This window comes from Moschus berezovskii, chromosome 7 (assembly GCF_049115385.1).
Source record: "Moschus berezovskii isolate FMDL1 chromosome 7, NW_MosBer_1.0, whole genome shotgun sequence".
Classification (NCBI taxonomy): Eukaryota; Metazoa; Chordata; class Mammalia; order Artiodactyla; family Moschidae; genus Moschus; species Moschus berezovskii.
In genome coordinates this window covers 88,365,178-88,377,473 of record NC_142466.1, presented here as the reverse complement: position 1 = coordinate 88,377,473, position 12,296 = coordinate 88,365,178, and the positions used below count along the sequence as shown (strand labels likewise).

At 45.6% G+C, this 12,296-nt stretch overlaps 1 protein-coding gene across 4 annotated transcripts in view; it reads right to left on the bottom strand.

Moving 5' to 3' along the window:
- Window positions 1-423: 423 nt before the first annotated feature.
- The window catches only part of DAPK1 (death associated protein kinase 1), a 218,005-nt gene continuing 206,132 nt past the window's right edge, over window positions 424-12,296 (bottom strand). For all 4 annotated transcript variants that reach the window (XM_088838092.1, XM_088838090.1, XM_088838091.1 and 1 more), the window contains 5 exons: window positions 11,672-11,869; window positions 10,447-10,585; window positions 9,033-9,153; window positions 5,804-5,992; window positions 424-2,931 (listed from right to left, as the gene is read on the bottom strand). In XM_088838092.1, coding sequence (XP_088694218.1) covers window positions 1,699-2,931; window positions 5,804-5,992; window positions 9,033-9,153; window positions 10,447-10,585; window positions 11,672-11,869 — 1,880 coding nt within the window. In that variant the 3' untranslated portion in view covers window positions 424-1,698. The remainder of the gene's footprint in view (window positions 2,932-5,803; window positions 5,993-9,032; window positions 9,154-10,446; window positions 10,586-11,671; window positions 11,870-12,296) is intronic.

Genomic DNA, 12,296 nt, shown 5'->3' with positions numbered 1-12,296 from the left:
CTGATGGCCTGGGGCAGTGTGGTCTCTAAGTAAAGGCAGGCAGATATGTATCTTTTGTAGCAAGTTTTCTCTTGCTCCCATAGGGCACTAGTCTCTCCACCTCTGTACAGAAATAGAAAGCTTCCTGTTTCCCCATAGCTGAGAACTAAATGATACAATTTGGTTTTGGGGCTCACCCAAGGAAATGGAAAGAGCTTCTTTTCTTTAAAGCAAAAACACATGTGACATCATCCAAGCTCCTTCTGCTTTTCCACACCATTCCCAACTTCAGTAATAATTAAGCACCTAATAAACTGCTGTTGATTTCCAGCCCTGAGTTTAGGTTTAGTCACTTTCTGGACTGGCTGGTCCCACAAGGTGGGGTACTGACCAATGAAAACATGACAAAAAGATTCCTTTTTGAATTAAAGACCAACAAGCTAATGCAACAAGCAACAGTTTATTTATAAAAAAAAAAAAAAAAGGAAAAGAAAAAAAGAACAAAAAAGAAAACTTTTTTTTACATCTTAAAGATTAAGTAAAAATACCTGTATTAATATATATGTATATACATACTGCATATATATATATACATATGATATAATATTAAAATTACATGCTTCTCAGGACAGAAGAATTAGGACATGTTCCCTTGTTTCAATTTAAAACTCCATCACAATTCAAAATCACTGCAAGAAAACTTGCTTCCTTTATTTTCTTTTTGCGACTTCAAGTACAGGAAGTTTTCAAACCAGGAACTAAATGTGGAGAACCGTCCGCTATGCACAGTGACAACAACCGCCACAAATCATGAGTCGGGGGCTTCTGAATCCTCACACAGGTCTTGGCTCCCTATGACCGTGTCAACCTTCTACCTGAGACGACAGGGGATGAAGAAGCATGACAGCCTGCAGGTTCCACGCGAACGTTCACACTGACGTTGAAACAAAAGCAAACACGAACATGTCTTGTAGTAACAACACTGGCCATGAAATTGCTCTAGAGGAGGATTCTTTCTCCCCTTTCCTTGCCAAAGGAAACACAAAAGTTTCCAAAAAAAAAAAAAAACAACCAAAAAACCCTCGGGTGAAGCACCTCTGGCGATGATCAGCATACAGCAAGAGACAGAGAGGGAGTGTTTCTTTCTCAACAGCTTCGGGCTGACTTGGATGATTTCAAACACACCCTCTTCTGCAAAAGGCACTCACATATTGTCTGTTTATAAATCATACAGTGGGATTCCTTACATGGGAGTTTTTCCTACAAATATAAAAGAGATAAGCTGAGGACATGGTATAACAAAGAAAAGAGTATAAGAAATACACATCTTGGATAAATGTGCGCTTTTTTTTTTTTTAAAGGACATTTAATACAACAGTTTAAAAAAATTTCATTGAAAAGTTAGGAATTCCAGTAAAATTATCATTAAGAAGCAAGGTACTAGAGGATGAGAGGTGGAGGGTGGCTAGCTTTTCAAATGGCCAAAGGTTTAAAGGATAGGGTCTGCTCTTGAACTAGAAAGACCATTCATTCACACACCAGGGAATGTGTGAGAGGAGGGAGGTAGTGGCAGAGAAATAGGTGAAGCGGGGAGGGAGGGGGCGTCCTTCAGGATGTGGGTGTAGGAAGGAACGCGCCAGAATCTCTGGTGGGAAAGATGGGCTGTGTCCCCCTTGCCCCTGCAGTTGGAAGAGACCCTGCCCAAGCCAAAGGCTGCCCTCACCGGGACACGACCGAGCTAATGGAATTGTAAGATGTGCCACTGTTGCAGCTTGAGGCGTAGGCCTCCTGGCCGTTGCCGTCGAGGTTGATTTTGAACACAGAGGAGGCCTTCAGCAGGAAGTCCGCTGCGTCCCGACGCCCCAGCTCCCGCAGTTTGGACATGAGGATGCCGACAGTGCTCTCGGGGTAGGAAGTCCATTCCCGGAGCAGGGCGTGGACCGGGCTTGGGAGGAACTCCTTGGGAGACCCGTTATTGGTGTTGTACTTGGCCACAAGGTCCGGGAGGCCCAAGTTCATGGCAAGGAGGCACCAGTCCTTCCCCATGGGGTCGGGCGGGTCCAGCAGGCGACTGAGTTTCCTCCGGGTCAGGAGGTTCAGATCTGAGGCGTGGATGTCCATGCCCAGGCTGGCCTGCGAGTAGACGTCGTGACAGCCGAAGCACATGATGCTGCTGAAGCTCTCCTTGTACCCGCCCATGGTGTTGGTCAGTGAGGTCTCCTTGAGGGTCTGCGCCCGGAAGAAGTCCCGCGGCTGGTAGATCATGACGGGCTCGTGGTGCTCTCGGAGCTGCTGGGGGCTCAGGTAGTGCTTCACCGTCAGCAGCCCGGGCAGCGTCGTGGCCATGACGTTCTCGATGGTGCTGCACACCGAGTCCAGCAGGAAGCAGCACTTGATCTTCTCCGTCTCCAGGCCACGCACCTGGACCTCTATGCCCTGGCCGTGATTGACCAGGAGCACCAGCAGCTCGGCCCCGCGGTTGGCGATCTTGCAGCCGTTCACCCACAGGCGAATGTCCGCGTCTCCCTCCGCGCTCTGCTGGTGGATCCACCGGCACAGGTTCACCTGCACCTTGTGGAAGATGCCGCATGGGAAGGGGGTGAGGTGCTCCACCGGGACGACGCGCACGCCGCCGTAGACCCGCACCTCGTCCTCCTCGTCCGTCCAGGAGCGGTGCAGGTTGTCAGTCTTGATCAGGGCGGGGATGTCCACCATGGTCCCGCTGCTCAGGTCCCGCGCGCAGATGTCCATGGCATCCAGGATCTGCAGCAGCTCCTCCACGTCACTGTCGGGCACCAGGCGCTGGACGTCCTCCATGGTGTAGCGGCCGCGGTAATGGTGCAGGGCCCGTGGGGTCTCCACAGAGAGCAGCTTCCCCAGAACGCTGGTGCACAGCCAGCGGGGATCCAGGAGCAGCACGTCCTGGACGGTTTCGCTCTGCATGATGTTGATCTGTCCGAGGGGACAACGGAAGTCACGCATTAGGAACATAAAGGGCCAGATAACACAGCTGCTCAAACCACTAAGGGGCCTGAGCAGGGATGAAATCTGTGCAGATGCTATAAGAAACGACCCAGGACATTCATATGGAGGGGTCTCAAAATCAATACTGAGCCAAGAAATACCAGCTTGGCAATGTCATAAGGGAGATTCTGAGAAGACTACCTTTGACTCTTATAAAAGGCCAATGCAATAAAAGAGAGAGGGAGAGACAGACGCCAAATCCAATGGGTGATTTTTGACTGGATTCTGAATCCCAAATTAAATACACAAATGAATAAAATTAGCTGTAAAAGAAAATCCTGGGATAAGTGGCAAATACTTGAAAGAGGACTATAAATTCAACCATAGTATTATATCAACGTTATGTTTCCAGGATATGGTAATCAATTATATTATGGTTATGTGGGAGAATGTCCTCCTTAGCAGATAGGAGCACAATTATTTAGAGGTGAAAGGTCATGATGTTTGCAAAGCAAATAAATAATCAGAAGAAAGACAAAGTAAATTTAGCAAAGCGTAAACAGCTAGTTAAATTAGGTTTGGAGGATATGACGATACATCCTACTATTCTTGCAACTTCTCTGAAGGCTTGAAATTTTTCCAAAAACGATTCAGAATGTTATATTAGACTGTTCTGGAAAGCTATGCTACCACAGTGGTTGGCCCTGGAAGGGAAAGGGAGGAATGAGGCGAGAGGTGATGGCCAAAGGGGTCAGCTTTTCCTGTCATATTCATTTCTTTAAAAAGCAGAAGTTAGAAAGAAAAAGAAGAAGACACACATACACACAAATAGAAGCAACTTTCTCCTTTTTGGCACTTACCCCTCCTTCCCTGCCTCTCTGTCCTAGGTTAGTTCTACAAAGATCAGTGATCTCACATGGAGGTTGAGAAGACCTGTTTGCACTGGGAGTACTTTTCTCCCCATGAAAAGTGAAAGAGAGTGTTAGTTAGTCATGTCCAACTCTCTGTGACCCCACAGACTGTATCCTCTGTCCTTGGAATTCTCCAGGCAAGAATACTGGAGTGGGTAGCCATTCCCTTCTCCAGGGGATCTTCCTGACCCAGGGATCAAACCCACATCTCCTGGGTTGCAGGCAGATTCTTTACCATCTGAGCCACCAGAGAGGCCCCACTTTTCTCCCCGTAGTCTTAAGTCTTTGAAATGCCCTCTGTTCAAACTCGAGACATTTCTGGAATGCAGAACAGTATCTTTTAGTTTTTAATAAGACATTTGGTAGAATGGGCTTCCCTGATTCCTCAATTGGTAAAGAATCCGCCTGCAATACAGGAGACCCTGGTTCAATTCCTGGGTCGGGAAGATCTGCTGGAGAAGGGATAGGCTACCCACTTCAGTATTCTGACCTAGAGAATTCCGTGGACTATCCATGGGGTTGCAAAATGTTGGACACAACTGAGCGACTTTCACTTTGGTAGAATACTGTCTGCAATTCAGTCCTAGACATAACTATCTCCTCAGGGTCACAGAAGTCAGACAGATACACTGTGCCTTACTGGAGGCGACTAAGGAGACAGATGACTGAGTGCAATGTGTGATCCTGAGCCAGAAAAAGACAGGACAACTGATGAAATCTGAGTAAGATCCTTAGATTACTTTCTAGACAGCAGAACAGTACTGGAGAGGGGCTGGCAGCCAGCGTAGGGCATCCTGATTCAGATTTCCCTTCTTTTCTTTCTACCTTCATTTACTTATTAAAGTCTCAAGAGCAGGGAGAGATGAATTGCTGAATTGACCAGCTAGAAAGTTGCTGGTCAGATAACAGAAGGCAAGAGAATATGTTATTAAAAAGAATGAGCTTATTACTATGGTTAAAATATATACGTTTATATCTAGCACTATAAGGTAAGCTTTGGTCCTTCATTTTTCCCATCCTTGGAGGCAATCATTTAAAGTACCGCTGGAGGGGTTAGTGAATTTAGCCTGTAGTTTTATGGGGATGCAAAGACTGACACAATCACTGCTTGAGGCTCTAGTTTTTTAGGATTACTGGCTTCTTGGTTTAATTAGAATTTCAAGCCTATATGATCCATGGCCAAGGGCCTAATGTGGCCGCTGAGAATGGGGAGGCAAACTTCTTGTTTGTAAAATTCTCCGAACTGCTTCTGGTTTTTCATGTTCAGAACTGTTCTTCTTGTTCCCAAGTAGCTTATACTGTTTCCTGATTTCACAAGATGGAAGCATGTGAAGGCTACGCCCCCTTTGGAGGGACAGGTAGCATATGAAGCAATTAGAACAGACTTCCCAAACTACATCCCAGTGCTGAATGTAACACAACCAGAAACAGAGATTTCTATTTCTTGATCATTTCTGGGCCCACTGCTTGCCACATCTTAGTGTCTCCAGATGTCATCTCCCTGAGAATACATCACAGCCATTTCTTGACTGTCTGTGAACCCACTAGGCCTGTGTGTAGCTGACGCGCCTCATGGAGAGCAGTCATCTGAGCTGCAGGAATCACAGCTAAGCACCAGGTGCTATGGGGAGAGGGAGGAGAGGCCACTCACCCAGTGTAGTGGGACTTCTGCCCTCAGACTAAGAGAAGCCAGAAAACCAACCAACCAAAGCAAAGCAAAAAAAACAACACACACACATACACACACACACACACAACAAATAAACAGCACTTTTAAGGTGAACAGGAGAGCAGGGGATCACAGTTCAGGAAATCACTGGAGCCTTCCTGTGAGGCATCATGGGCAGTGCGCAGTTGCTACTCTGCCCCTCTAGCTCACCCCACCTTCAGATGCTGGAAATGCATCCTGGGGGGCTCCTCCCAGATCCCCACCAGGCTGGAGCTCTCACCTCGCCAGCACTGTGGAGCTGCTGGGCGATGCGCCGGAGGTCCGCCTCGCTGGCCAGGGGGTTCAACTGGTCCTGTACATCATACACGAACTGCTGCAGTGACATCAGCTGGTTGGGGCCATTGAGCTTCCTCCAGGAGGGCAAAGTGGAGATGATCTTTTCACACAGGTGAGTCATTGGAGGGCAGACCTAGCACATGCGGGATGGGCAGGTCAACGTACTGCTGCGGGGACTCGGGGGGAGCTGGGATTAAAAATGCTGCTGCTCACATCTGCACTGCTGCATGGAATTATTTGGGTGCACTCATGCTTTTTTGGCTAAGTACTGGGGCGGTTCTTTTTATTTTTTTTTAATTTGAACAACACTAATAGCTTTATTTAACAAACACTGAATGACTACTACACAAAGCACTGTGTTAGGTGCCTGGGGCAGTTCTTTTTTCAGACTTGCCTTTAAGCGGAATCTATTTCACAGATCTACAAGTTTACAGAGGCTTTCACTTCTGCTCATGTTAGACAGATGGTGAGGCTTTGCAATAATCGTTTTGGAACTGCGGACTCAGTGACCTAAGGTGCACCAACTTCTGATGTCCTCCCACCCCCTTGGAGTGCGGGTTTCAGCCAGGGGATGACAACATTATGAACAAAGAGACAGGAAAAGAGAGTTAAGTATCATTATATCAACATTAGATGGGTTTTTACCAGTAAATTAGGTATCGGTGAGGATTACTGTTGAGATGTTCAGTTCAGCCGCTCAGTCGTGTCCGACTCTCCGCGACCCCATGAATCACAGCACGCCAGGCCTCCCTGTCCATCATCAACTCCTGGAGTTCACTCAAACTCATGTCCATCGAGTTGGTGATGCCATCCAGCCATCTCATTCACTGTCGTCACATGAGGTGGCCAAAGTATTGGAGTTTCAGCTTCAGCATCAGTCCTTCCAATGAACACTCAGGATTGATCTCCTTTAGAATGGACTGGTTGGATCTCCTTGCAGTCCAAGGGACTCTCAAGAGTCTTCTCCAGCACCGCAGTTCAAAAGCATCAATTCTTCGGCGATCAGCTTTCTTCACAGTCCAACTCTCACATCCATACATGACCACGGGAAAAACCATAGCCTTGACTAGACGGACCTTTGTTGGCAAAGTAATGTCTCTGCTTTTTAATATGCTATCTAGGTTGGTCATAACTTTCCTTCCAAGGAGTAAGGGCCTTTTAATTTCCTGGCTACAATGCATGCTAAGTCACTTCAGTCATGTCCGACTCTGTGTGACCCTATGAACTGAAGCCTGCCAGGCTCCTCTGTCCATGGGATTCTCTAGGCAAGAATACTGGAGTGGGCTGTGTGCCCACCTCCAGGGGATCTTCCCGACCCAGGGATCGAACCTGTGTCTGTTATGTCTCCTACATTGGCAGGTGGGTCTTTACCATTAGAGCCAATTTGATTAAATCGTGGTAACTGGCTCGTAATGAGCTTTTCATCTCTTAACTTGGTTAAATAAATCAGTCTATGTTACAGACTCATATAATCAACACACCTTCCTAATAAAACCTCCCACAAGCCATACACTGCACTGCATCATTTGTTGGGCAGTCCCTTCTCCAATCACATTTTTATGCCCACTAAATTCAACAATGTTCCCAGGGCTAAAAGCAGTGGGTTTGGTGAGTTCCATCTGCCTGATTTCAGGCGCTATGGGGTACAGAGACGTGGAGCAGACATATGCCAAACCTCAGCTCAAAACTCTGCAGGGAGCACAGGCCCTTGTCTCACCTGGTGGGCAGGCGCTGAGGCCTTCATGGACCACTGTTCCTGATCACCACCCATTGGGTTCTGTGACTAGGTCCTCTGAGGCCCTCCAGGCTTACTCCCTGCCCACTGAGCGTTGTAGTGCGGCTCCTTTCAGAAAGTTGGGGTCAGGCTTCATGAGAGAGGAGAGAGTTCCTGAAAATTCCTAAAGCACGTCTGGAACTGCAGCCTGGTGCTGTGAACAGGTCACTTCCATCAGGTGAACAGTAAGTTATAACTGAAGATGGCCTCTACCAGGCAGGGGGGTAAGAGCCGTATCCTTGTTACACTGGAGCTTAGACAAAGAAACAGTCCCTGGAGCACTTTTTTCTTTCTTTTTTAGCATTTTCCATTGGAACATTTGCTCATTTCAGATAGCTTTTTGAATATATAGATAGTAATCTTTCATATGGCAGAAGCATTGAGAATATTTTTTTCCCCAGTCCATGTCACCTTTTGACTTCATTTATGGAATTTATTTGCCAGAAAAAACTTTTTAAACTTTTATGTTGTCCAACGTATTTGAACAAAATATTGGTGTATTTTCTTTGAAAACTTCTGAGGTTCTCTGTCTTGGTTAAAAGGTTTCTCAAACACTCTCGAGGTATTTTAAAAATAAATTCTCTTGCATTCCCATTCAAGATACTGTTTTTTACATTCAAATGCTTTAATCTGCCTACAGTTTATTTTGGGGCTGCGTAGTGAGTAGGAGTTCAACCTTATTTCTTTCCAGGCAAATAGCCAGTTATGCCAGGTCATTTATTAAATTTCCCCATTAAATTTAAATAACATCTCTGTTTTCTATTAAATTTCTGCAGATGTTCTAAACTATTTCTACCCTCACTAATCTATTCCATTTATTTACTGATTGCAGAGCCTTTATGTTCACTTATTCTTCTATTGAAATGTTAAGACAAAAGCCCCATGTCCTCAATCTCATTCAGATGCTAATGAGAACTGTACAAAGTTTATATAACTTGGGAAGATGAAACACTTCCTAAGATCTTGCTGTCTAAGAACACCATCTCATTCCATCTGGTCATCTAGTATTTCTTCAGTGAATTTTTCTGGTGACTGTTTTTCCACTTTTCTGCATTTCCCAAATATTTCACAATATGTTTACCCACTTTTGAATTGCTTTTGTAATTTTTAGGAAGCAATTTTGCTCTTAAGTAAACCACTAAAACTCAGAATTTCATACACTGTAAGGTAGTCTGTCTTGCCCATAACAACTCTTCATCTTGAGGCCACCTCATTTCTCTACTCTTCCTCACCCTAGAACAACATGATAAAAACGTGGCCATGTAGACACCTTGTGCTGGGTCCTGTGCAAACCAGACCAAACCATGAGAACCATACAAAGAGGCACAACGAGGTCCAACTCCCTGGTCACTGGATGGTCCGGCTGAAGGTTGGTCCAGCCCTCCTCAGGTATACTCACCGAAACAATCTGGCTCCGTATTTCTTGCAGGTGATTTCGAAGTACCTTCATGTCCTTAGACCCAGAAGCCCCGGCATCCAGAACAAAGAGCTTATTTGAAATGTGAAGATCGTTCCCAAACCTAAGGAAAGAGCAGAGGCCTCCTGAGAGTGATGCAGTCTCCCTGGGTGTTTCCACAGAGGGCCAGCTCCTGCTGGTCCAAAGGGCTGGGGGGGGACAAGGAAGGGCTGGTGACCTTGCGGAGACACACCCCCACCTGCTGTTGGCTGAACTCTGGAGTGTTACCCTGGTGTGGAGGCCTGGGGACACCACCTGCTCCAGGTGCAGACAGGTGCCCCAGATTCCACAAAACTAGGGAACACGGCTTCCCTCGACGCATGAAAGGGGAGGCCTATGAACTCACTTGACCAGGCAGGAGAAGAGATGCTGTGGAAGCTGATGGCGTGAGAACAGAGGGATGAGTATGAAAAACACCTTAGATCTAAAGTGTTAGTAGCTCACCGGAAATCATCACAACTCTGTTAATAGGCTACACTCCAATACAAAATAAAAAGTTCAAAAAACAAGTATTAGTAGATCAACGGAAACCGTCACAACATTGTTAGTCGGCTACACTCCAGAAGAAAAAAGTGTTAGTTCAGAAAAAAGTTCAGAAAGAAAAGTATTAGTAGAAGCCCTATTTTTCATATCAGGAAGATAATAGGTAAGTGTGAGTTGATAATCCAAGAATTCAAATTACTAGCATATTAAATAGAGCTGTAGGTTCAAAATTTTTTGGGGGGATAGACAGTAAGTAAAAACAGATGCTTTTACACTGTGATTCTAAGCACATCCATATTTCTAAGTGAAACAAAAAAGTTTTCCAAGAATACTTGACATAAAATGCACTCTGATATTTCCTATCATGTTCCTCTCACCTGCATTCTACTGTAGGCCTCTGAAATGAAGTTTATGATCCACTAGCAGGTTGCAACTTACATTCTAAGAAATACCGATTGATGTCCTCATACACAAAAGAGATAAATATGTGAGGTGACTGATATGTTAATTAATGAGATGGAGAGAATCTTTTCACATTGTGTATATATATATATTGAATTACCACTTTGTATAATTTAAACAGCTTACAATTTCACTTGTCAATTACACCTTAGTAAAGCTAAAAAAAAAAAAAAAAACCGCATAAAACAACTAAAAACAGCTACCTCTGGGCAGTGGTACTCCAAGGCTGCTGATTTTTATCCTGTGCCTTTTACCTCTGTTTAATTTGCTGTTATGTGTATTGGTGGCTTTGGTAACAATGAAACATACAACAAAAATTTCGGCCAAGCCAAAGAGACCTTTCAGTTCTTTCATTCCTCTCTGGGTTACCTGATTTCGGCTGCATTACCTGAAGATACAGCAGCCACCTTACCTGTTCCTTATCTCTTTCAGCAACGAGGTGTCTTTGTCATATCCAAACTCGCCCCCAGCTGGACGAGGAAGGTTCATGATGTCGGCATGGGTGGCCACCAGGACAACTCGGAGTGGGTTCTTCAGCTTGCCGCCAAAGGCTGAGGGTAGAAAGTGAGCCATTTCACACCTGCCCAGGTGTGGAGAGCAAACCTCCACCCTGCCCAGGTGAGGTGGGGTGCTCGGCCTCAGGTCTGGGCTGCCTTGCTAGGTGGACGAGAGTTGTACATTTTGCCTGCAGACTCGCAAATCTATGCCTGCTGATCGGAGTGACCTATAAGGTCACTAGAAGGTCTAGGCCTGGCCAAAGATGGAATGAGCCTATTTCCTGGTCCTCAAGGAAGGCTGCTCAGAAGTGGACCAGAAGCGACCACAGAACATTACGCAGCTTTTCAGATCTTCCTCCAAGTAGGCCTTGTTTGAATGGTGAGGGGAGATCTAACCTCTGCCTGGGGGATGCCCTTTCTAAGACCAGAGCCAGCTGCTGAATGAGCACAACACAGAAGTAGCTCGGAAGGGAAAGTCCTGCAGGTCACATCAGCAGAGAGCCTCTCACACTTACGGCAATGTTTAAAACAAACACATGAAAACGGAGAGGGCAAAAGTGGAGGAACCCTGAAGGGAATTAGCCTAATTTATTTTGCTGTTATATGCTTTTCAAGAAAAGAATTGACTGCTGAGTGTTACATTTCACCAGGGAAGGCTGCCTCTTTTTTTTGTATGGAAAGAACAAAACAAGTCTGTCCATGCTGTCTTTTCCTCTAGGAATAAGGCTAAGATACTACATTCAGTTAACATGGTTCCCTTTCTTTCATTTTTGATGGATGAAGGGGAGCTTGCTCTGTTTATTAATTACATGCCCATTAGGTAAAGGCATATCAGCTGTCAGATGAGGTGTCCCACTTTGCACCTAACAGAAATGACCGCAGCTCGGGAATACAGAAAGTGAGAAATGACTCTCAAGGAATTGTTCAGAACTGAGTCTTTGTGGCAGAAATATGCAGTTTTGAAATAACTCCTTGCAGAACAAAACCAACAGCTGAGCCTTAGGAAGCTTTCCGAGTGGAAATCTCCTGATAGGAAGGAGGAATAAGGGTGGCTTGCTGGCCACGAGCTGCCAGATCTGGGTGTGAGTGGGAAGCAAGGTCAGGAGGAAGGGCCATCTGCCCCCCGGCATCGTGGCTTACCTATCGGTTCTTCCACTGGGACAAGAGACTTCAGGAAACTAAGCCAAAAAATCACTTGATTCAGCTGAATCTCATAGGGCTCTTCTAGACTGAAAACGATGACATGGATGGACGTGGGATCGTTGGCAGCAAAATAGTCATAACAGCAGAAGTAGACAGGATTTCCAGAGAACTCCCACACACTGAAGTCACCAATGCCTACAGAGAAAAAGGAAAAGAAAGATTATGACCGTGAAACGCCACCAAATTTCAATCACAATTTTTCTCAGCACTTTAGGGATTATGAAGAGGGACAGTGACATCCACCGCATTCATCTGTTTATTTATGCATCTACTTAAGTATAGATCTACATATGGAATATTTACATATCCCTATATTTTCTGTGTCTATTTTTATACCCACGCCTTGTATCTATACATCTATAGGTGGCTTAGGTGGTAAAGAATCTGCTTGCCATGCAGGCGACCTTGGTTCAATCCCTGGGTCAGGAAGATCTCTTGGAGAAGGAAATGGCAGCCCACTCCAGTATTCTTGCCTGGAGAATCCATGGACAGAGGAACCTGTCAGGCTACAGTCCATTGGACATGCCTGAGTGACTAACACTACTACTACAGTAAACCTACT